A 27310-nucleotide genomic window follows, 5' to 3' on the forward strand; every position below is an offset into this window, starting at 1 on the left:
TGATAACTTGAGCTACATGTTCACCATGTGATTTACAGTTTCTATTGCGGTATTATTAGTTAGACATGGTTCAAAGTGCAATAAACTACATTCCCATGTAAACTGTTACAAACCTTAAGCTGTTTAGGATAAATGTGTGTAATTTTCTGTTACAATCTGCAGTCATTCTGAAACATTAGGGTAGAAAAAGTAACAGATTTTTACTGAAAAAAAACATCTGATGTTCATTTAGGAGGTTCGCAGGTTATGCAATAAAGTTTGAAAACAGTAAGATGAAAGAAGAATTATTAATCTTAACGTAAAAATCACTTGCACTTGGACTGTTCAACATTCTGACTCCACATGTCCCTAGTGACACAGCGGTATGTCTGTTGACTTACAGTGCTAGAAACCAGGTTTTGATACTTGTGGTGGGCATAGCACAGATAGCTCATTGTGTAGCTTTGTGCTTAAACTACAAATAAATGAGCTGACTCCACATATTCACAGATAAGTCTTTGCTGAAATACTAAATTATAAAATCTGAATTTTTTTTTGTATAAAAGACTTGTAATCTGTACTAACATCTTACCAAATGTTGTGAAGGTACGTGAATTAGCCAGTGTGTGTAGGGCTAATGAACAATACTTTATCCATTTTTTAAAATAATTAATCCATCATTTGAACTATATGTTTTGATATAACATTTTTAGCAACATAATTTTCATAAAAATGTTTCAAAATGCTAATATGGCTATTGAATAATATGCTATTTTCAGATATTCAAACACTTTCTTTGTCTTGGCAAAAGTTATTTTATTTTTTAACTAATCTATAAAAAACAATGTTTATGATTAATATACATTCATTTAATGTTGAATAATTCTTTTAGATTGTTAAATTATGTATCTTTTTTGTATGTTGTTTGGTCAAAAATTTGGTTTAGCTGTTCCTTCAATTTTAACAGTTAATAATATCAATTTTAGAAAATTGGGGATGACAAGAGGACATAGGTGTAATGTTTGTAGAAAATGAGCTAAGATATAAAGAAGGCAATGTTATTTTTCTAACATAGTGGCTTAAACTCATGGAATTAGTTGTAATTGGCAGTAGTGGAGGAAGGCAGCTTACAAAAGTTGATGAGTAAAATCAATGATGTCCTGAAAAATAAAGGGTGGATCTAAGTATTTAGTTTTCTCAAGGGAAGGGGTGCAAGGACTGCATTGAAGGACCAAATTGTCCCTTGTTGTTTAGATTTTTTCAACATTCTAATTGAGGGTAGTGAAAGCTGGAGACGTGTTCATTTAGTATTATAATAAATATTAACTCTTTCCATATGGCCATTCTTTTCTGCACATGTCACAAGGCTTTACTGAGTTTCATTCAAAATTTAATGAAAGTGCTTTACTATTATGGTATATGAATAAACTAAAAATAATCCATACTTTAATATATAAGTTTTAAGTTGACATAGCAATATTAAAAAAATACTCAGTTTCCCCCTAGTATGAGAATTCTAACATTTGCTCTTCTTTAATTTATTTACCATCTATCTGAGAAGTACGAAATTAAATGTAAATTACTAATTATAATATTGTCATCGCTTAGGCAAAGCATAATTTTTATAGACTTCAATCTTACTTGGTTACAGAGCCGTAAAATAGAAAATTAAACCCCTCTTGCCACACCCACCTGTCACATCCTCTTATTTACAAATTGCCAATATTTCTTTTTAACGTTTAATACTTTAGTAAAAATACCTCCTTAAATTCCTGATTTTTTGTGTACAAAAGACTTATAATATTTACTGAAACCTTGCAAAATGTCTTGAAGATACACTAAACATATTAAAAGTTATAGTATGGAAACTAAAGGTCAATTTGTTGTCATTAGCTCAGTTTTATCGACTGAGCCCGTAGTGAGAGAGTTAATACTGTATGTATTTAACAACACATAAACCCCTGGTAGATTAGCTGCTACATAAATCTGTTATTGCAACTAGAGCATGGGTTCAGACCATGCAGCTTACACTGAGTAGGTTGCATTTTATGTAGCTTTGCTCAAAAAACAAACAAACAAATGAAGTTTGCCAGATAATCAGTAAATGTTACAATGCTTTCATATGCAAAATATCTAATTTTTTTTATTAAGTCTTAAGTTTTGTTAAGCAATGTTTTTCTCATGCCTTTTTTTTCTTTTCGCATGTTCATTTTAAGATTAAAAATACTTTTATGCGTCAGAAAATTTTCAGTTATCACATGTGAAATCTTTATAATGTCCAGATAGTTATCAAACGTTTATCAAGAAAGAAACTATATTTTATCTATTATTTCACTAAAAAGTCTCTGTAAGGATTTGGTAGATTTGGCCAATCTTGTAACCACCATAAAAAATTAGGAAATAAAAATATATTATGCCTTTTTCTTTCTAGAATGACTACAAATTATAACACGAAAACATAACTGTTTAGACCAAATAGCTTAAATTTCATAACATTACACATTTATATATATTTATTATTTTTATTATATTGACCTTTCAGCCATGCCTGGCTAACAATACAGAAGTTGCAATAATGTGGCACACATGCTTTCATGTTACCATATCCAGTAATAAGTAATTGACCTTTAGTCTCTACAATGTGACCTGTCTTGGCTGTGTTTTAGTAGACTAGTATTTTGTAAAATGCAGTCACATTTCCATTATTATACATTATATATGTATATAGATTATTACTATTTAGAAATAAGTTCATAAACTTATTTTTCTTAAAACATAGAACAGTAAATTTAGAAGTAAAGCAAACAATTATCTAAAATTTGAAAATTATTATTTTTTAAACACAAGATATGACCTTTGATTATGAATAAAGAAAACTGAAATGGGCAGCAACTGCCTATTTCAACATGAGTTGTATGAAAAATCTTGGAAGGCTAACCTACAAAAGTATCTTGGGGAGAAAGGTCAATGTTTCAAAAGCCTTCTGTCTTTGGTTTATTATGTTCAAGCAGAGTAATATTTTTCAAAGACAGCATACACTTTATGTTTAGATGGAGGTATTCATTGAGACACAACAGCTGAATGGGAGGTGTTATTTAGAATAGCAGCTTGTGGTGAATATATCCTATGTGTAGCAGGGTGGTAGATGTTTTGAAATGCATGTTACCAGATGTGGTGCAGTTGAAAAGTAAAGTTTTATATTGTATTACCTTTTATTTCTCCAGCTACATCCTTATAGTAAGTGCAGTTTATATGAAAAGGATAGTTGATGTGCTTCATACGTAAACAGTATAATGTCAGAACAGTATTCTAAAGCCACAACACAATGTGATTGCAGTTAGTATACACTAAACCATTTAAAGACCCAATGGATAACAAAATTGACATTTAGAATATCTTTTTTGAATATGGGTTTCAATACATTATAGAAACAAAAAGATCAACAAAAAGTTAAAGGAGATGAACATAACAGACATACAAGTCTGTAACACCTATCTATATGCAGTGGCCCATTCTGTCACTGAAGACCATGCAGTAAAATGGAATATAAACCACACATAAGAAAAAAAGAAAAAGAAAAGAAGACTTTATATCAACCTATCTAATAAAACATTTGGTCAACCTATCATAAAACTCGGCAACCCCTTGATACCCCTCTAGAAAGCATTCATATATTATGATACAATATCTTACCTTCCTCACATAATAGCTTTCCTCGGTTTTGTGCTGCCCTCTATATGCACAATATTGCTTGCCACTAGCTTTGAGGCTTCTACCTAAACTTGTGTTTCCATGTGGTATTGCTGCTTTGTAACATGGAAATGAGCATACAGCAACCCTCCTAGTGCAGCTCACTCTCTCTATACTGATTGTAAAATCATCACTTCTCAATTTGGCACTCGCATGTGCAGACGTGTTAATATTTTGCTCATGCCAGTGATTAATATTTCACTTGTTGACACTCATATGGAGGTTAAGATCGTTGGGATCCTACTCCAGAACAGGTGACACACATCCAATGCTGCCTGGTTTTGGACTGGAGTAGATCGGCAATGTACAATCTGACATGTCTTAGCCACACGACACCATAAAGCACATCCAGTTTCCATGTGGTGTTTCTGAACTTGTTTCTTTTCTGCCCAACTTGGCAACACATTTCTTCATTATGGGTGAAAGAGTATGCCCTAGTACAGAAGGGGTACAGTCTCCCATGGGTGTGCCCTTGTACTTTCTTGGTATTGGGTGTTATGCTCCATGGATTCTTCTTTAGACACTTTCTGAAAGAAGCTCATCAAGGTTACTTATGCACTGGTTCCTCAACCACTATAATGTGACATTCTAGTTATGTTAGAGGAGGTAAAGTAACGTATTGATGTTAACATTTTCTAACATTGAAAATGTATTTCCAATAGATACTTACCTCCTCTCACACTTTCCACTCATCCTCCCTGCTTCTTGTGCATCTTTTCTACGATCAGTATAGAGGGTGTGTGACACTCCTATCAGTGAAGGGTTGTTTCACGCTACAGAGCAGCAATACCACGTGGAAACACGTGAGTTCAGATAGGAGCCTCAGGGTTAGTTGTGAGTAAAAACTTGTGCATATAGAGAGCAGCACAAAATCGAGGGAAGCTACTATATGAGCAGAGATATCTATCTGAAATACATTCTCAGTGTTAGAAAATGTTAACTTTAGTTGACTCTAGTTCTATTGGTAGAAATCCCATATGAGTGGATAGCACACCAGACTTTCTTACAAGGAAACTAAGGATTAAAATCCTGGCTCCTGTCACCACATAAAATCCTTTCCAGGACTTCTCTGAAGATAGCAGCCAGAATATAGTATATAAACTAATTATTGTCTAGTAGTAAAAAGAAAAGTAGCAAACTAATAATTAGACTTAGGTGTTCTTAGGAGCTACTAAACATGAAAAGAAGTTTTTAAGTGGTATTATATGAATTCATGGTTTATGCAAAGTTTCTGTCTTTTTCTGCCAAATAACTGTCATAGTATTTTGTAGGACCAGAAACTTAGCTGTATATATTTGCTGTTCTCATTAAATTTCAACCTTTAGATTACAATATATCTTTCCTCTTTATAAGGAAGTTTGCACAATTTAACATTTGTGTATTTTTTTTTGTGGTTTAGAACAGATCACTTAAACACCATCAAATGTTAAATAATCTTATATTTCTTTTTAACCTTTAGTACTTCATCGACTGGACCGGTTAACCTCTGGATTACTGATGTTTGGGTTGAAAGCTGACAGGGTTAAAACAATGATGGATCAAATACGAGAAAGACAAGTCAGCAAAGAATATGTTTGTCGTGTGGACGGTAACTTCCCTGAGTCAGTGTTGTATTGCTAAACATTTCCCAACAGAGTGACTTTTAAAATTAAATAAGCAATGAATACTCTGCCTTTGATTATTTTTAGATAGATAATAAGTGTTTGTTTTTACTACAGTTTCTAAAGGAAATCAACATTAGGAGGCCTTATTTCTTACATAAATGTTTGATCATTTTACCTGAAATCTTAAGATATACAATTTTAAGAATGTTTTGTAGAAAACAGACAATTGGAAGATAAATGTAGTAAATGTCCATGGATAATTAGAATTATGAATCAGAAAAAAAATTTGTTCTATCACTAATGTTAACATGTATTTACATATAGGTAAAGATGCCAATTTTTATAAACATAAAGAATTATAATTTCAAACCTTATATAAAGAAAGATTTGGTCATAATGCTTTTTCTGGAACTTTTTTTCACTTTGCCAAAATATATGAAAAATCTAATTTCTCAAAAAGGTCTTATGTAGAAAAAAAACCGTATTGGAGCTAATAGTGTTATTTTAAAAAGTATTGAGTTTTTTTATGTTAAAGCATGTTCTACTGTAAACATTTTGTGTGTAAATTTACTAATGTTTATTTTGTTAACCATGAAAAAAAACAAAAACAGATGGCATGCATTGTGCATTCTTAGAAGATTCAGTAAATTACCTGCCTTGAAAACAAACTCTGTGTGTATAGAGGAAGGGTGACTGAAAAATAGTTATGTCCAGTTAGTTGGTTATAAAGAATTATTTAAGAATAAAATATTTTGTTTTATCTTTCAGTCAGCCTGTTTGTTGTGTTGAGCCCATTGAAGTAATATCTCACAAGATAGGAGTGTGTGTTGTAAGTCCATCTGGTAAAGGTTGTAAGACAGAGTTTTCCAAGCTTAGTTATAATGGAAAGTCAAGTGTTGTGATGTGTAAGTATGTAAACTTGTTATCAAATAGATTCAGTTATTAGATAGAAAAAAAGTTCTTTAAAATATTATTTGTCAGAAAGAATGTTTTAGAGTTTTCTGTAAGTACTAACATAGCTGGTTGTGGCCAATACTGTTTGTATTTTGATTAGTAAACTTTTGTTTATTCTAATTGTATTAGTTAAATGTTAATTGTAAGTTGTTTTCAGACTATTTGTTCAAATCCTTAAAAAGAAAATCTAAATATTTCATATGATAGTATTTTTTTTACCCATAGAATTTGTACCTTTAGAAATATTGGACTCAACACTAGTAACAGAATGATAGGAAAACAAAATACAAAATAGAGATATAAGAATATATGAAAGAACTCGGCAGCAGAAGGCCATTTGGCTCATTGAGATTACCTTACATTTTATCACCTTATTTAAGGAATCAAAAAGGTAAAATCAAATTTCTCTCTCAGGTCGTCCATTAACAGGTCGAATGCATCAAATAAGAATACATCTGCAGTACCTAGGTAAGTGTTAAATCTTAACATATCAATATTTCATTGATTATTTTATGTGAAAGATTTTTTTACAAAAATAAAAGATGCTATGAATAACTTGTTTCCAAAACATTCTTAAGTCTGCTGACACTTATAGCTATTACTCAACCCTGGTGGTCGAGTAATAGCTATAAGTGTCAGTGGAGGTATGTATTATTGGAAATACATTTTCAATTTAGGAAAATGTTAATTTACAATTTTTTTGGCTATAAAAATGCCTTTGTGATCAGATTCACTTTTAGGGTACATTCAATTTTTTATCCCAATAACTTTGTATTCACTAAACAGTACAACAACACTGTCTTTAGATACCATTTTTCCTTACAAGGCATATAATTATTATACATAGTTATGGTTCTTGAGATTTAAAAATGTGAAGAAAGTAAGAGTTGTATTAATTATTACTTGTTTGTGGATGATTGGAAATTTATGAACATTTTATAGTGTTTATCTCTTATTAAATGTTGTACATAAACATTTGTAGTGGTAAAGTGTAATTGTTTAATGAAAAATACATACTTTTGAATGATTTTGGTAGTATTAATTTATGGGTTAAAACTTACATGTAACAAAGCATTTCTGTAACAATGTGTTTTGGTTCATCATTTTGGGAAATGTTATGTTCTTTTATTTCTTGTTTTTCTTAACTGTAGGACATCCCATTGTGAATGATCCTTTATATAACCATGAAGTGTTTGGGCCAAACAAAGGGAAAGGGGGAGATTTGGGAAAATCAAGGGAACAGGTGAGAGATTTTCATTGTGTGAAAATTAAGTTTGTTTTTGGTCTGGTATGGAAATATAACCACACATTGAATTACCACAGATTCTATACCTAAACGGCTCTGAATACTACAGTCTGTTGCTGAGTGAGTTTGCAATACAGTTTTATGTAATTGAGTAACTGTGAAATGCTACATGTTTGGTAACAAGTCAACAGTGAAATAAGAAATGCTTAGTAATTAGGTGATAGTAAAATTCTGGAACTAAGTAACTGTGGAATATACTACTTAACCCTTTCTTTTACCCTTTTCTTCCCTAAGTATGTTCTGAAAAACATCATATTTTTTTTAAAGTATGCATATAGGCAAAGTGAAATACCAAATGTTTTCTAATAATTTGTTATTAATTTTAATATATATAAAAAAAAGTATAATAAAGCTTTTATTATAAACCCAAAATATCTCATGGAATATATGAAAAGTGTGAAGAAAATAAGATATATGTTTATTTGCATGAAACATCTTAAACATGCAGAAAACAATTACACAATTATAAAAAGAATTAAAAGAAAATCTTTCAGAAAAATATATCAAAGCAATAACATATTCAACTGGATGTTTGTTGTTGTATGGTAGATTCAGAAGCATGGTGTGACACAGTGTGGTACATCACAGTCCAGACAAAAGTACTTGCTCTCTTCTTAGACTATCTTACCTTTTCTTATCAGAAGCTGGCTACGCAATTACCTGCTTGTGCTGATATCTATTGATGAAATATGGAATTAGTATAAAATGGAATTTCAGTCTCACACATGTACTTAGGTAAAAAACTTTCAGGGTACATGCATCACGATTTAACATGGTATAATAGTTATTTACAAGACTGCTTGGCACAAGTATACTTGGGATCACCAGGGAAGCAGTTGATAACACTAAAACTGAGAAACACATGTTTAGTAACTTAGCTGTGATATACCATATAAATGAGTATGATAAATAAATAATTGCTATGTAATAAAGTAAACATGAAATATGATATGTTTAGTAAAAAGCCAGTTGTGATATACCATATTATTTATATCTGAGCAGATGTGAACTGTCAAAAGTTCAGTAAATGAACAGCTGTTAAATGGCACATATTGTTTATCTGTGAAACTTCTGTTAAGCCCAAAATTATTTATTGGGTTTCTTCACCTTTTTAAAACATTTGTTTAGAAAGTTTGTGCAGCAAGTTGCTTGTAGATCCATGAATATGTTATTTATAGGTTTTTAATAACATACAAGTTAAACAAAAGAATTTAAACTGAAATATTAATATTTCAATTAATTTCATTAATGTCTATTGAAGTTCCCTATGTAAGAAAATGAGTGATTTTTATCCAACTTTTGGTCAGTTTAACACTGAGCACTCTTAACAGGCAAAAACATAAAATTACTTAACTTTATCAAGATGGGTTTTCCTATGGGTAGGGGTCAGAGGGTATGTCATCATATTTGTAGACTTACATTCACAATTTTATTGAAATACTGTCTTATGAATGTATGTCAATCAATAAGTCTGGCATCAAATTGTATATTAGTATTATATATTTGTTAATTTCTTAACTTAAAAGTAAATATTAAAACAAAATTGCTAAATATCAATTTTTGTGTGTCATGTGGTATGTTTGGTAAGATTACATTTTATGATGCACATAATACAACGTCTATAGTTTCTTATGAATTAGAAACTGAAATTTCCAATATTGACAAGCTAGTATATGAAAGAAGAACCTCCTATTTTTTATATTTGCTAAGATATTCTATTTAGCAAATCCACCACAGTGGCTCTCCCCCCTTCTTTCATTACTTGTTTACATATACCCACTGTGCTCCATTATGTGTTCATAACCAATCGATAGCTCAGGTTTTCCCCCACATGGCTCTCTCAGCTTTCGTAAGATTTTATGGGCTAAATAACAGTCTTTCTCTTTCAAAGCTTGTATAGTAGAGGTAATACAAAATGGCAATTGGATATTATATTTTTTAGACCCAAATACAATTTAGTTCCTAAGCCTGATAAATTACAGTGAAATTCTGTGGTATTGATATAGTAATTTATAATTTTTTGTTATTTCAAAATGCATATATAAAACCTGAAATTTGACAAGGCTTAGCAGTTTAAGGCAAGCAAGTATAAACTTCATAACACTAAAATTCATAAGCAGTAGAGATCATTGTCTTTTATATTTCTTTATTTGCTGTTCTATGTTTGAAGAACAATAACTGGAATTTAAGAATTTATTTGTAATAGTACTGATATATATATACATATGTAATGTGACTTGTATTTTAAAAAATACTGGTGCACTAGTAGTACAAAGCTAAGACAGTTGCATTTTGTAAAAGCCAGTTTTATGCTATTGAATACAGTAAAATGAGCTGCACATGCACAGGTTGATTGCAATTTCTGTGGCACTATTAGTCAGACACGGCTGAAAAGTCAGTAAAACAAAAATAAGAACTATAAATAGATGTATAATGTTACGAGGTTTAAGCTATTTAGAATAAATATTTGTGGTTTCCTGTTACAAATTTCAGTCATCCTAGAATGCAAAAAAGCATAATTTAAATTTATTTCCTTATTTTTTATAGTGGTTACGAAGCTGGTCAAATTGACCAAACCTGTATAGAGCTAGGGTAGAGAAAATAACAGATAAAGTATAAAGAAACATTTCATAGATATTTAGGAAGTTATAGAGATTATGCAAATGAAACTTGACAATTTTCAGATAAAGAAAAATCTTTATAATCTTAAAATCAAAATTACTTAGCATGCTGGATAGTCAACATTCCGAAAGAAAATATCTCGTGATAAATATTAATACTTAATTTAAAAACCTGATGTTTTATGTACGGAAGTCTTGTAATTCTTACTGATAATCTGCGAAATTTTGTGAAGGTATGCATATATTATCAAAAATTATAGTATAACTACTCTCATGGATAATTTGATTGTTACGGGCTGGGTTGAATCCATCCATCCCATTGTCAGAGAGTTAATATGTGGGTGGTATTGGTAGTAAATGTTATGAAAACAAATGAGCAATTTGAGGGTTAATGTGATACAACTTGTGTGGTGTAACTGAGAGGCTGTGAAATATCACATGTTGGGTAACTGAAAAGCTAAAATAATTTATGTGTAGCTGAGAAGGTGATATCCAAATACCACATGATCAGTAACTAAACAACTGTGAAGTATTATATGTTTTTAGCTGAGAAGGTGTGATATTCAAATTCCAAATGTTTAGTAACCCAACAACATGTCAGTGTTATGTGTAGTGTATGTGAGGCGTGATGTTCAAATATCATATGTTTAGTAACTGAACAACTGGGAAGTATTACACATTATGTGACTGGGAAGGTATGATATTCAAATATCACTTGCTCAGTAATTGAAAAACTGTGAATTATCATGTATTGTGTAGCTGATAAGGTGTGATATTTAAAGCTGAGTGGTTAGAAATATTTGCTAATAAATTTATTAATGGAAAGGTGTTTTTTATTTTTGTTAAACATACACCAATGGAAAGTATGTTTAAGGTGTTTTTATTTCTTGTATCTTCACAAAATATAGCAAGCTTTTAATAAATATACAAGTCTTTTGTACACAAAAAAATCAAATTTTTTGATTAAGTATTTTTATAAACATAACATTAAAGGACAATAAGGGACCTATTGGTCCATCTAGGCTGATCTAACCACTAAATTAAACTAAACCCTTAAAAACAACTCAGAGCCAGCCCTTATTATTTTAATATTTATCTACCTTTCCCTTAATCTTTAAATTAACTGCATCCTCCACATCTGAAGACTACCTGTACCAGTCTCTTAAACCACCCAAGCAATATGCTGTTGTTAGTGGCAGGGCAAATAGGATTTTAGGTTGTATTTACAGAAATATTGAATACAAATTTAAAGAGGTTATAATATCATTTTATTGGTTGCTGGTTAAGACACATCTGTAGTATTGTGTTCCTTACCTCAGAAAGAATTATGGACTGTTGATTTGGTTGATCTTGTAATCGTTATAAAAACATGTAAAGCCACTCCTATCTCTGTTTTTAGTACTCTGTCCCTATTAAAAATCTTTCTCTCTCATGATTTGGCTCTTAACTTTTCCTTGTCTATATGCCTGAAATTGAAATTTCCCATAATTATAACCTCGTTGAAATTTGAATAATTCTTTATCTCTCTCTGTACAGTTTCTCAATTTCTTATAGCCACTACATTTTCAGCCAACCTTTTTTCTTACTGTTTTTTGATTTTGTAGCTTCCCATTTGACCAACTATTTTGTTCTTTTATAGTCCTTCAAAAATCCCATCATTGCAGTGAGTTTAAACTCCTTATATTTATAATGCTTTTGTATAATTTTATCCTATATATCCTTTATGAGCCAACCTGTTTTTTTTTACGTGCAGCTATCTTCTTTTGTCTATAAGGAATATTCCTATCTTGAACATATTAGAATTTAATTAACATTTTTTTCCACACTTGATTGGTATCTCCAACTATTTCAGTTGCCTAATTTACAGCACATAATTCTTGTCTCATCTCTTCAAAATTTGTTTTTGAAATTTGAAACCAAAATCTCCATTTCTTATCTCCATGTGTAGCAAAAAATCTACTCTAATTGAGCAATGATCACTTTCACCCAGATGTTTCCCAACCTCTGTCCTATCAACCATTTCTTTATTAGAAGTTAACAATAAAACCTGAAATAGCATTGTACCTTGTAAATTCTCTAACTAATTGTTCAAGAAAACCATCCTGAACAGTTTGAAAACCTATCTCTCTCTCATGATTTGACTCTTAACTTTTCTTAGTATATATGCCTGAAATTAAAATCTCCCATCATTATAACCTCATTGAAATTTGAAAAATTCTTTATCTCTCTATAGAGTTTCTCAATTTCATCAGTTTCATCTGGTGGTCTGCAACAGATTCCAACTAAAAGCATTTCTCCACTTATAACCACTAACAAAAACTCCAACAGATTCAATCTCATTGTTATTAGCTTTGATTTCTTCAACTTGAACAGATTGAAACTTACATTTTACATGTAAAGCCACTCCTATCTCTGTTTTTAGTACTCTATCCCATTTAAAAAACCTATAACCCTGTATTTCAAAGAAATTCCTTTCATCATAAATCTCTACATTCAATCACATTTCAGTTATTCCTATTATACCCAAATCCTTTGTTTTGATCATTCCTCTAAAGTCATCCATTTTACTAAAGATCCATGAATATATGAAGTCGGAGTGTTGACTACTCCAAGTTCTAGGGGATTTTCATGTTAAGATTAAAAATATTTTTATTTATCTTACAGTTTCCAAATTTCATTTGCATAACCTCTAAAACCACATAAATGAATATCAAACGTTTTTTAAATAAACTTTTATATTTTATCTGTTATTTTTTTTTTACCATAATTCTATATGGACTGTTGATTTGGTTGATCTTGTAACCATTATGAAAACAAGAAATTTAGTACTTGTGTTTGGCCTCTTGTTTTTTTGCTGTCAACCCACTGATGAAATTTTTGTAAGCATAATTATTTTTGTAATTATGGCACTAGTACATGAAATCATTTTTTTTATTTGAAGAATGCACATAAGAACACATAATAATAAAACAAACAAAGCAAACAATGTCCTGTAACTTATAATTTAAGTGGCTTTCAAAATAAGGCATAAGTGTCTTAAAATAATTCCCTTAGTTGCTTGATCTGAGTTTTCAATCTGTGGGTAAAGTAACTAACAAATCTCTTCTAAGACTAAAGTAGTATTCTACATCTTTTAGTAAATTAAAACTTTGTGTTTTTATTAGTTATAGATGATGTAATAGAATAGTCAGAGAGAATTATTGGCTAATTGTGTAAGAGCAGATATGAGAAGTGGATCTAACTATCTAGTTTGTCTCTCCTTAAACAAAAAAGATTGAAGGCTATAAAAGTTAGACATTACCTTAGTAATATCTATAATGAGTAATTTATGTTAAACTCAGGACATCAGAGAGGGGTGATGAAAAATAGAGAATGGGAAAGATGTAGTGGACAAATACCATGATTCTCAAATGAGGAGAGATTGAGGATTTATTCAAATACTTCCTTTAAAAATTAAAACTTATATATTATTAACATTTGATTTATTAACTACATTTTGATGCCAAGTTTATTTGTATACATTGATAATAAAGTAGTTTAAATAAATTTTGAATGCAACTGTGTAAAAGGTCGTGACATGTGCACTTTGATGTACCTGTAACGAGAGAGTTAATTTATTACATTTAATTAATCAGCTAGTACAGTGTTACTTGAACCATAGTATGTACAAGAAGAAATGAAATTGGCAGCGGGTGTTGCCAACCATATGTCTTCCATCTAGTCATCTTTTCAAAATTAGTGACAGTGGCAGATAGCCTTAGTAGCTTTACTATAACAAAGATGGGGTGAAAAAGTTTGGTGATGGCATATCAATTACTTGTATAGTTTGAATAATCAGAAACCCTTATTTTCATGACAGTTGGTTTAATCATAATTTTGGTTAATCGATTAGTTTTCATGACACTGATCAATGTAATTTCTGCTTGTAGGTAATCAGTTGTATCAATTAAATTGCCCAAATCTAGTGATGTTCAAGTTCTACATGTTTAGTAACTGAACAAGTGAAGTATCACGTGTTGTGTAGCTGAAATACCACATGTTCAGTAACTGAATAATTGTAAAGTTATGTTGCTGATAAGGTGTGAAATTCAAATATCACAAGAGGTTTTAATTAGATCTCAAATTGGTCAAGAGATGGAGATATGAGCTAAAAGTTTGTACTTGAAAATTACTCAGAGCCGTTCTATGAGCTGCTATGCCACAGCTAACAAGTAACATAACTGAACATTTCAAAGTATTATGTATTGTGTAGCTCAAAGGATGTGATATTTAAAAAAAGTTTATTTTTACTAAAAAAGTTGTGAAATTTCATATTCTTAGCAAGTAAACTAAAATGTATTCTGAAACTGAACAATTATAAAATGTGTTTTGCTGAGAAGTTGTGATAATTAATGTTCTATAACTGTAATATACCTCATTAATTGTAACAGAAGAATTACACAATATTACAGTTGTGTAGTTTGGAAGATGTTTATGTTCTATAATTGTGATATACTTGGGTACATAAAGTATATCACAACTACACAACATGAATAATGGAGCCACTGTAAAATATTGCATATTCAGCATTTAAACAACTTTGAAATATGTTCTGTGAATGAACAACAACAATAAACTTCTTGTGTTAAACATAGTAACTGTGAAGTGTAATCTGTGCCTAGTATATAGTTTGAAAACTTGCCACATTGATTCAATTGAAATTTACATTAAGGTAAAACTTTACATCTTAACTTTGTTTTACTCCACAGTAATTGTTGTCTGTTGTGAACAGCAATTTAGATATTGAAACAAGTGGCTGTTTTTCAAAACTAGATGAGTATTTTTTCAGTCTTTGAAATTTTTGAATAATGTCATTTATTATTCAACTTTATAAAAAGGACAAGTTCAGGTTCTTAGTTTTAATTTTGCTAAAGCATTTGTATTGTTAACAATGATAAGCTACTATTATGAAACTAAATCAAAGAGTTTCATTATAATGATGTTTGTATTATCAGCACCTTTATTATACTTGTATAGTACTTATGAAACAATAAATAGTTTAATAATTGGTAAGTTCTGAAGGAAAAAAAATTGTCTTTTGTGATAAATTCATGGCTCTCCACTATTTCCTATAATTTTTTAAATTAGTGGTGTCTTTTGATGAGTAAATTTGAAAGTAAAATCCAGTATTGAAAAGTTTGGTATATAAAAAAAAGGATTGAATAAGTTAACTTTTAAGTGAAAAGAACATAACTTAGCACAACCAACAAAATAATGACAATTAGAATATTTTCTGTGGTTGATGTAGGAATACTGTTATTTTAACAACAAGATGACTATGAAAACTTTCAGTATTTCAAAGTTTTTGATGTACTATCAAGTATTTAATGATACCAAGGAAGAATAATTTTCATGTATTTATTTTTCCTCAGCTTCTTGAAGATCTTATAAAAGTACACACTGCAGAAAACTGGCTTAATGAAGAAGAAAGTTCTTCAGGTAAAAACAAAGATGTTTAAAGAATGCTCATATTTTTATTCTTCTTTCTGTTGAATGTACTATCACCAAAGAATTTAAATTTTAAGTTATAAAACATAAATCACTTATTGTTATTGATAATTTAGTCTGTTATTAGAGTGTTTGTTTTAGTTTCTTGATTGTTAGAGGCTCTTTTATTCTTATATCTTGTTCATTGTTTAAACATATTATGTCAAAGTTCCTTTTGTTAGCAGTTCCATTATGTTCCTGATCTAGATGTTTGAAAAATTACCAGCACTAGACCTCAGGTGCTCATTTATACACTGTTTTAAACGTGCATGATTGATCCATATATATCCTCATCCACATTGAGAGCAAACATATCAGTATACAGTGAGGAGATTTGAAGTTTATTAATTCTGTCCTTTATCTTGAAAAATGTCTCAGTTCTTGATACCAAGTGTAAGACAAGATACATTGACATGTGAATAGGTATTTTCCAAGATATTTTTTTATTTCTCAATACATAACTGTTTTTAACCATAAATTGAACAGTTTGATGATAGCTTTGTTATCTTTAAGGAAAAAAAAACAAGTTACTGAATTCTTAAGAGTATTTAATCAAACAATATCCTTGTATTAAGTATACAGCCAAAGAAGAAACAAATTCAAATTTGTATTTTCTAGACCTATGTATTAATAATTTTGGAGATTGTATAGAAATAGCAACATATCATAAATCAACATGGGATTATTTAGTCATGTTGACAGTTTTATGCCTTTTAAATATATGGATAAATATGTTATTTTATGGGAATAGATAATTGTATAGCCAGTAACTATAATTACAGAATGTACATGCCCTGTAAAGTGAGTTTTGATATGCCCAAACTGTCATTTTATGTCAGGCTTTCTTTTATGGGCAGAGACAGTTATATGCTGAGAAACAAAGTTAAAAAATATTTTGAAATCAAAGTATCCATAAATTTCAGTGTATATAGCCTTAAAAACTGTATTGAGAACTTTTTCAAGATAAAGGACAGAATTATGAAACTTCAATGCTTCTACATTGTTATTGATTGTTTGTGTGTTCTTGATGTGGACAAGATTAAGTGGGATCAACCAAACAATGTTTAAAACAAAATATAATGGATCATCTGAAGCCTTGTGCTGGTAGTTCTTTGTTTAATCCTCTCACTATAGAAAGGTCAAAGTTACATTCCAAATTTAATTAAACTACATTATTATCATTGTATATGAATAACCTTGACATCAAAGCATAGTTAATAAATAAATTTTAATATTATATAATTTTTATGTCTTTTAATTTTATAAGGAAATATTTAAAAAATCCTCAATCTCCCCTAGTATGAGAATAATGACATTTGCCCTCTAGATATTCCATCTTCTTTACTTTATTTACCACCTCTCTGAGAAGTTCAAAATTTCACGTGGATTACTCCTTATAATATAGGTATTACTCAGGCAAAGTATAATTTTTATAGCCTTTATTTTTATTTGTTTATGGAGCCATAAACTAGAAAATCAGGCCCATTTGCCATGTCCACCCATCCCAACCTCTCTATGGGTGGTTTGAAATCTGGTGATTCTGTGGCTTTGTGGTTGCTTACATGACCTCCTTTACAGATTCTTTGTTCACTGTATTTGTATGCTATTTCACTTGCCTTGGATCATGTGAAAACTCAGCTGTAAGCTAAATGTGCTATCTCTTCTGACTCACTTAGTTCTCTGAAGACTAAGGAATTGCTTAATGTGGGTTCTCATCCAATTCTCTTGGATATACAGAAACAATTGGCTCTTCTGTTTATCATTTATAGCTATTCAGTTTTTTTATTTCTGGCCATGTTAATATTTGTGGGAACAGGCTCGTTGACACTGCAGCTAAATCTGTCTGCTCTGGCATTGTCACAGCCCTGCCTGTCCCTTGTGTGGACTTCAGACCTATAATCAAGGCACCAGTTAGCATTCGATTTAGAGTGAACAACTTCATAACAAGCTTTTCCAGATAAAGTCTGCTGCTGTTTGGCCGTCTAGTTTTCATAAGGATTGGAGAGTGAGGAAGTTGTCTTGTCTAGGTTATGTATTGGCCACAGTTTCATTGCTCATTGTTTCTTTTACAAGGGACTGATCCACCAATGTAACACTCAAGTCACAACTGCCTATTTTACTTTCATGCTTTCACTGTGACTTCCAGCAGCAATGCCATTTTAGATATGTTTTATCTCAGGGTTTACCATTGGCATTGGACAATGTCATTAGCAATGGTTATGTTGTCCAGAATGATCATGTTTTTAGTTTTTTCCAGGCCTTTTTTTCATTTTCATTATTTTTTCACCTTATTGGTACATATACTGACATTGACTTTTATTTTCTGTTTTTACATTGATAGTAATAATATTTAATTATTTGTGAATCATGTTTGGTGCAGATAGCATTTGTGCCACAAAACATTGACTAACCAGGTTAGATAACTGACCCCTCCAAAAAATAACAACAAAAAAGAACAAGTATAAGAATGGTACACTGTATTTTGTTTTTCCTTCAAATAAAGCATCTTTTTACATGGAGAATGGTGAAAGAATTAATGTTTTATCTTAAATGCACTTATTGAAATGGATTATTTTGCTGCTAGTGAATAGAAGAATATAAAGAGTGATGAATGAGAAATCATTAGAGTAAAGTTCAGCCAGATTGGGATGCATTGAGAAGCTGAAGCTATTAAATATTGTTCTTTTAAGTAAAAATTTTGTGATTTATATTTCTGTGGTAGGTACAAGTAATGACAGTGATCAGACCAAATATGACAAACTTGTAGGAGAAAAGAAAGATGAAAATGAGGACACATCAGGACAACAAGCTACAATAGCAGAAGAAAATAAAAATATAGAATGTGCAGGATCTACTTCCTTAACTTGTGGCATTACTTCTAGTTTAAAACATTACACTGAAAATGATAAGCAGTATGAAAAATTAAAGAAACAGTACGTTTTTGACCCCAAGAAGATAACCTATGATCCCAACTGTTATGACTGTCAACGAAAGTATAAAGATCCAAAACCATCAGATCTCATCATGTTTCTACATGCTCTTAAGTATAAGGTAAGATTCTGAACAGTGAGTGTTATGGGTTTATTGTTATATCTCTGTTCACAGTGTGAAGGAAAAAAATATAGGAAGTTTTTTTTGTTTTTTTAAATTTTGTACCATTAGTTATGTTTATAGAAAAAATATTTTTTAAAGTTTTTTGTTTTACATTTTACAAATACAAGAAGTTATAAGTAATAAAGTTTTATTTCAAAAATTAGGAATGTTTCCACTTTTATAAATCAATATTCCCACAACTAGTAGTATCCTATAATGGCGAGATACAGTTATGTTGTAGTACATATTGTTTGCTGTCTGCCATGAGAGTAAACGTATTTTCTAGTTTGAATTTCAAGTTATATAGAAATTTTAACATATTAAAGATGGTTAAATCTTCTAGATTTGAATTCTTTGATCAGTGGCAAAAAGTACAGTCTTGATAATTTTAACAAGAACAAGGCTTTAAGCATATTATAATAGGTTTGATATTTTAGAAAAATTTGAATTTTGTTTAAGACCAAAGTGTTTAAATGTACAGTCTAATCACTGAGATTCAGTTAATTAAATCTAGTATAGTTTGTACAGCGTTGATTTACGTTTAACTGATTATTCAGATATATAAAATTAAGTAATCTCAGCTTGAAGTAAAATAAGTTACAAAGTAATTTACCCAAACTTTGTGAAATCTCATAAATATCTTGTTTCTCTAGGGTCTTGACTGGGAATTTGAGACAGAGATGCCAGCTTGGGCAAAAGATGATTGGACTGAAAGTTGAAGAATATGAACAAGGTTTCCATTTTGGGTTATCAGATACTTGTGTAAATAAGTGTTGAAATGATATATCTCATTTTTCTACAGACTTTTGTAAATTGTCTGAAATAAACTAAAAAGTGAGAAAGAGATAAGAATTTGGTTTGAACTTTAAACAGAACTATATATATGAGAGTTCATCTTACTAATTAAGTCATATACAAAGATTTCTATAAGAGAAGTTTAGGTTCACTTAGTAACTGATAATGTGTTTGTGTTGGAAACTTGGCAAGCTGTCCGATAACCCAACAGGGGCTGATACCTGTACCATTCCTACAAGTCTTTTTTTTTTTATGCAGTACTACATTAAAAAATTTCTAAACATGTTCTTTTTGTACTACGAATGACGACAATAATGTATGTTATACATCTGAAATTAAATTTACCAATATTCTGAAAAACATGTAAAATATCTGTTATTTGTAATTTTTGTCTAAACTAGTTATAAGAAGCTTCAGAATTTTTTTATAACGTGCACTAGTCTTCTGCTATTGCTCAATATTTGAATGCTGTAAATATTCAGAGCCGGCTTGTAGCAACATTATTGCTCCACAGTAATATATGCTTCGAGAGGTGGAAGTCGACCTTCATGTTTACCCTACATTTGTAGATTTTGTGGTGGTTTTTTTACATGGGTAACTTAAGTTTAAACTGTTCTGACACATAAAATAAAAAAATTCTCACTGTAAAGGATAATAACTTAATAGACTTATGCAGGTCTTATCACAATATGTCGGAAATTTATGTATAAACAATTTACTTATGCTCCTATTTGAACAAAACTTGGAACGTTTAAAAGTAAAAGGGTAAGGGGTATTTTTCTTGATATAAAACATATAACATTGTTTTATGAAAATTTGCATGAAATTTTTTTAAAAATCAGATTTGTTTTTATAACAGTAACTTATAATTATTTAATGCTAATAGATGTAGTAATTTCACCGAAACATCACTTTTTTGTGAAGCATTGTAAAGATGAGTAATTGTGACTCAACCAAGAACACAAGTTAAAAGATGGTACTTAAAGTTGTACCCAACACATCATTTAAGTTGTATATAATGACTCATTTTGCAGTTTGGTTGGTATGTTACTCAAGGATGATGACAAGTCTTTTTTTTTTTTTCAAACATTTATTTTGAATACCTGACAACTTATGAAAGCCACTGACAAATTCAAAAAACATAATCTACATATCACATTAAACAGCCAACAAACAACAACAGTGGTTAACATTGAGCAGTCTTTACTATTACCACTATAAGTATTAACAAATACATGCAAAAGAATTATAAAATTTTAGAATGACCAAACACTTTACTCTTAGTAGTTTTAATATTATATCAGTATCTTATGAAACCATTCCAATTCATGGTTCATTTTAATCCTGTATATTATATACATGGATATTATCAGCAAATTTGCCAAAATCAAGGAAGACTTTTTCTTGTATACTTCTGTCAAATTTCCTTAACTTTATTTCAATGAAAATAGATTAGGAATAATAGAAAATTTTGGATGAAGAACATCAAATGATCTTCAAGTTAGATGTACAACTAGCAGTGATTTTTTAAGAATCTCAAGCACTTAAAACTTTATCAAAGTGATATTGAGGTCAAAATTGTTCTTTGAATTCAACTTCTACAAATAAAATTAGAATGCTAGCATTAAACACCTACTAAATGTATTTATTTCTAAGAAACATTAAAGTAGCAATTTTTGTCTCTCTTCCACAGAATTCACTAGTCTTAATTGAGTATCCTGATTCATAGGATTAGCTTCATACCATATCTGAACGAAACAAAAGTATTCATGGAAATGTTTGTTAAGTTATAAAAGAAAAAAAAAAAAACAGCTAAGAAGTCACATAAATAAACAACCTTTAAGAATATTAACTAAATATGAAGTACTGAAATTTACACAGAAACCTTAAACTTATTTCTAAAAATCAACTAATGCTTGAACTAAAAAGTAGTTAGTTACCAATGAGGATTATGTTATTTTTGATTTTAAAAATTATCACATCCTTTTGTAAGTTGTTTATTTGAAAAAATTGTCAGTAAAGTGATGATAATTTTAACTTAAGTTCACTTACTCACAACAAAACTGCTTGAGCAAAGTAAGCAAGCAGGTAGGAGCCAGAACTAATAAAACTCTTAACATATTTCACTATCATATTTATCATAGCAACTTAAAGACAACTAGATAAAAATCACATCTTAACCTATAAAAAAAGATATGAGTATTAGAGGACAAACAAGTTTCTATTACTTAATTTTAGTTAATGATTTTAAAATTAATGGCTTAAAGTTACTGGAATAATTTAAACAACAGGAATCAACCTTCTTCTGTTGCTATAGGAATAAATGCTAAGATAATTAAATAAAAACGGAATTTGCTTTACTTTCAGTATATTAAAAACAATAGGCAGTTTTATTAACACTATTACTCTTAACGGAGTACAGTTATTAACCAGTTGTGTTTACTGAAATAAGAGTAAAAGCTGATAAGAATGTTTTAGTGATAAAATAATGCAAGTTCACATCACACATTACTAAAATATCACAGACCATAAACTACATTTAAAGCAAGTATACATACATCATTATTTCACAAAAGGTTTGTTCAGTTTTGAGCTCTATATTTTGAATGCTAACTTTAATCTAGAATTACATAAATTTACTATAAATATTTTACCTGATACTAAAGTATGTGTATAATTAAATCACTGTAGTGTACTTTAACAATCTTTTGTTTTGTAAACACCATTCTAAAAAACATTTTAATTACCTCTTGAATTCTGGCAATAAAAGGTTAAGTTAATCACAAATTAAAACCGTAACCCTATCATAAACAGGGTTTTCCAAAGCAACTAAATCTTTATAAACTAAATCATATAACTTTACCTGTCTTATAGTTAATTTCTGAAAAAAAATTTTTTTTTTTTAATAGAGCTAAATCTTTACACACTTATATCTATTGCAAAAATATAATTAAGATAATGTATGTGCATGTACAAATATTCAGTAACTACTTGATGTGTAAATTATTAGTTATGTTTACTTAAAAACCAAAAATAAATGTAAATCTATATGCTGTATTTTTGAATCACGTTACCTAAAAAATAGTGAGGTTACATACATAGCACTGTAGAACAATCAAACTAAACATTAAGGAACCATAAATTTTGATATTTGTAACGTGTAGAAGCACTGAAACTATTATCAATCAAGTTTAAAATTTTACATCTTAGATGAATTTTAATCACTTCTAACTTTCAAAGTTTTTAACAGCTTTAATAACTTAATTTTACAGTTCTTCAACCCCTGTTCAAAATGTTTAGAAGGTTGTTTATGTTTTATAAGTGTAATCATGAGACTAGAATTATTTTTGTATTTGTGAGGGATTTAAAAATGCTTCGACTGGAGTTTACTGTGAGATTGAACTATAACTTATGTTAACTGCTTTACTGAAAGCATCATTATTTCACATGATGAAACTTTCTACCATTCTTCTACATAGTAGATAGAAGAAAATTTAGACATAAGCTTAAAGATCACTCAGTCACAAGTACACCAGTATATACAATATCACAGTCACTTGTAAGCAAACAGGAAAACTTCATTGTCAACTCTATTATCCTTGCATTGTTTTTATAATTCTTCCTACTTAATTTTTCAGTAGATTTTGCCATTTATCAATAAATATTTTAAACATTACTGCATTCTCACCTCTGGACAAACATTTGAACTGATAAACCATTCTTCCTTCTTCTCCATACATTTTAACAAGAGAGAAAACAAAACGTATACAAATGTAAGAAACTAGCTTTAAATTTATAAAAAAAAACGTTTATAACAGATGAAACAATGTACTGTAATCTTTATAAGTAAAAATATAAGAACAGTATATATGATTAGCTATACTCATTACCGAGTTGATTTTTATTTGTGGTCTAAGTAAGTAGCTTGCCCTGATTGGAAGTTAATACTATTTAACTAAAACAATATTCAGGGGATAATAAACTAAGAAATGGATAGCTTCATTATATAGCATACTGATGAAATGTTTATTTAATATTAACTACTTAAAAGAGGTTATTTTTCATTTCTGATATATTCAATTAATTGCTTAAATTGAACTTTTGTGCCTAGATTGATAATTGAAGACAATCAAATCCATTCTCATTTTGACATATTTTGAGTTTGACATTTCAACAAATCTTCATTTGCATTACTTATTGTTTTGATGATTTTTCACCTCATTGACTCAGAGTTGTTAAAAACTGATAAAAATACTTTCTGTATTTTGGTCATTAAATGAAAAAGAAAACTTCACTAACTCTTGATTTGATATATAATGGTCAGAAAAATCTAAAGCAGTTGAAAAAGAAACACATTTAAGAAGATGAATAAAATGCAAATATAAATCTATCCTGTGTATTCTCCAGTGTCACAGGTTTAGTTCTAAAAAGAAATAGATGGAAAAATAAATGATATTTTTGACAACAGCTCTCATGATTAAAAATCATGAAATAGGTAAATAAAATAACAAGCCCTTAATAAAAAAACATTATTACTGACTCTGAATACTTTTATCAAGACTACTTAATAAAAATCAAGTCTCATCTAAACTTTTATAATTGTAGTTTCTACACTAAAAAGCAATTAATGTTGACAGCCAAAAATGATAATTTTCTACTTTTAAAGAAGAAATTCTTGAGTTTTTTTTTTTTTAGTGGTATGCAAACTTTTAACATCTTTTTTGCATGTTGTCCTGTATGGATAAATTAAAGTCAAAAAGTTAACCAATGCTATCCTATTAAATACTATTTTTCAAACTTTGTAAATAGTTATTTCATTTCATTCCCAACCTCACTGCTGGTATTCAAACAGTAAATAACAAACCAAAAATTAAGAGCAGTTTCTTGAAAACTTATAAAATTTCTTGAGGGTACGGGGAGCAACATTTGTTTAAAGTTGCTAAAACATCTTGTTACAATTGACTTTTCAGTTCATGTGAAACAGCAGAAAACAGTATATATGAACACTTGATATGACACACAGGCTACTAGAACTAGCACTAGTTAGTGATTTGGGTAAGTGTAAGAAAGTAGTATAAAACAATGCAAGTATCCATTCCACTAAAGGAAATACTATACATTTTTTTACAATCCTTTGATAAGAAATCTTAACAAGTAAAATATAATATATAGATTACTTAGTTAAATAAAAAAGGAACCAGAATATTTCATCTTTCTTTTGATTTGAAAAAGAATTACCTCAAACACAAATATTTAATATAATGCTTGGAGTTCATTTCAACATCTTAGTCAACTTAAATGCAAAATATTATACTTTAAATATTTAATACACCATTACCCTAAAAAATCAAACTAATAAGGTTCTCTTTTCCTTACGTTAAATAATGAATTAGTTAGTAAAATAATATAAAAAATATAAATTTAAAAGTTGTAAAAGACTGATCAGGGTTGATACATGTAAATATCATTTTGTAAAGCTTTGATAAAAGGTAGTATAACCAATGTTAGGATTTGTTCACATTAAAAATAAAAAGTATTATAATATCAGATAACACAACAGTTACCAATTACTGGAGTTAACAATAAAATATAGTAAAGATGTATGGAAAAGGTGACCCAAACAAAATTTTTAAACACTACATATATATACCTGCCAACAAGAAAATAAAGGGAATAATATTAATTACCTTGAAACATTATTCAATTTTCAGAAACTAAAAAAAAATATAAAAATAAATACAGAATACATTTTAACAAAATTTAAATTACAATTATCTTTACAAAAATAAATATACACATTAAAAATATGGGTATAACAAGCAATACTGCAACCCATTCATTAATACAAGTTTAAATGCAGCTGCCATTAAAGACTAAACAAATATAAAAATTCCTTCATAAGCTTCACTTTCTTTAATGTTTTACTGAATACCTCACATGCTTCAGTTATCAAGTGTGTTTGTTTAAAGTAGATTTTTTCATACGTATATACAACAAATCATCTTTTCCTTTTATGGTTTGAAGAAATTTTCATTGTACATTCTCTTCATTACAATGACACACGTTTTTAACTCAAGTGGAATGAATAATCAACAACTTAACTCAATAGCAAATCATTTTTCTGTTTAAATTCATTCTAAAATACATAGATGAAATCAGAAAAGCAAACTTAATGACATCAGGATTAAAAAAACAAAACAACTTTTTTTTTTAACAGACTATACAACCCCTTACTTTTAACACTATTCATAACTACCACCACCACCACTTCAAGGTTAACAGTTACCACTTCCAGACCTTGAGCCTGGAGCAGTAATTCTATCCGACTGGCTGGTTACTGGTGATTTCCTGTTCCACAGCATGCGATCCAACTCTACTGTGACATCACTCCGTGCCATCATCTTCTCTAGGTCAAATGAGAAAGAAATTATGAAGACGTAAGCATTTCTTCAAAAATTCATGAAAATTGATTCTGAATGAACATTTGTTTTCATACTTACTGTATCGTTGTGATGATCCGAAAAAAAATTCTCAAAGTAGTCCAAACACTCAGTTATTTTACACAGTAGATACACAAAAATGTCAGTAATTAAGAGCCATAATAGACTACAAGACTAATTAATCTGCAATAACTTTTCATGCCAGAGATGTATAACGCACACGAAAAAAGGAAGATAAGACTAGCTTTTTACATCCAATAAACTAAAAACTTATCAATCCAAGTACAGAAGTAAACGTTGGCAGAAACAGAATCTGTTTTTTTAGTGATACACAAAACAATAGAATTACCTTTCTTGGACTTACTATAAATAAAATCTGCAATGGAAGTTTACTACTTTCTGTCATAGAATCAAATATATATAGCATAGCAAGTTCTTTACACTGATGTACATGGCTTCCGAGATATATTACGTTAAGCATTTCATAACCGTATTCCAACTTTAGGGGAGGTTCCACAAATGTGACATGGATCTGCCATTTGTGAGCAAAACTTAGCTATTTTGCAACACTCAAATAATTGAAGAAAAGAAGACCTAGTAAGTAGCAACCAAGACCAGTGGTTCAAATTATTTTCTTTGACCCAAAGTTCAGATCCCGATTTTGCCACATCAAAATAATCTTTGCCAGGACTATGCTGAAGATGACAGTATATTATGTAACCAACGGACTTTCTTTAGTTAAGTTTAGAACTGTTTTCAAGCTGATATGTTGTTTGTGTAATTATTTTAAACTTAAAAAGAGGATTCCCAAAATGTATCACTCTTACATCATTTATAAATTTACATGTCCATGGTATAACCATGATTATGCGGTCTCTACGATTAATTTTTGGAGCCTAAGAATTAAAGAGCATGCTCAAAATACTCCATATAATCAGTCTGCCATTCTTTATCACCATTTGCAAGACTGTGACATTATAATTACTGCCAAGAAATTCAGCATCTTGGGAAGTGTGGTCAATGAAAAGATGCTCTGCACTAAAGAAAGTTTTGGATACACCAGGTACATCCTGAATTGAATGTAAACCAAACAGCTTCATCTTGGCAGCATATTAGTAGCCAAAACCTAAGATGTAGTAACTCAGTACATTAATTAATAATTAAAAAAAAGTAGTTATGGATACAACATATAAAATGTAAGTATAGATTTGATGTCATAGAAAAAACAATTATGAAAAGTTT

The 27310-nt window shown here is 29.7% G+C and overlaps 2 protein-coding genes across 4 annotated transcripts in view; one reads left to right on the forward strand and one right to left on the reverse strand.

Moving 5' to 3' along the window:
* The window catches only part of LOC106458898 (RNA pseudouridylate synthase domain-containing protein 2-like), a 37832-nt gene extending 18150 nt beyond the window's left edge, over positions 1-19682 (forward strand). For all 3 annotated transcript variants that reach the window (XM_013918462.2, XM_013918460.2, XM_013918458.2), the window contains exons 8-14: positions 5189-5330; positions 6102-6238; positions 6702-6755; positions 7439-7530; positions 15626-15692; positions 18463-18791; positions 19487-19682. In XM_013918462.2, coding sequence (XP_013773916.1) covers positions 5189-5330; positions 6102-6238; positions 6702-6755; positions 7439-7530; positions 15626-15692; positions 18463-18791; positions 19487-19552 — 887 coding nt within the window. In that variant the 3' untranslated portion in view covers positions 19553-19682. The remainder of the gene's footprint in view (positions 1-5188; positions 5331-6101; positions 6239-6701; positions 6756-7438; positions 7531-15625; positions 15693-18462; positions 18792-19486) is intronic.
* Positions 19683-23796: 4114 nt separating this feature from the next.
* The window catches only part of LOC106458897 (cytoplasmic dynein 1 light intermediate chain 2-like), a 31600-nt gene continuing 28086 nt past the window's right edge, over positions 23797-27310 (reverse strand). Inside the window, exon 9 of the mRNA XM_013918457.2 lies at positions 23797-26034. Within this exon, the coding sequence (XP_013773911.2) occupies positions 25904-26034 (131 nt within the window). The 3' untranslated portion in view covers positions 23797-25903. The remainder of the gene's footprint in view (positions 26035-27310) is intronic.

Source organism: Limulus polyphemus, unplaced genomic scaffold, assembly GCF_000517525.1.
Source record: "Limulus polyphemus unplaced genomic scaffold, Limulus_polyphemus-2.1.2 Scaffold530, whole genome shotgun sequence".
In the NCBI taxonomy this organism is placed as follows: Eukaryota; Metazoa; Arthropoda; class Merostomata; order Xiphosura; family Limulidae; genus Limulus; species Limulus polyphemus.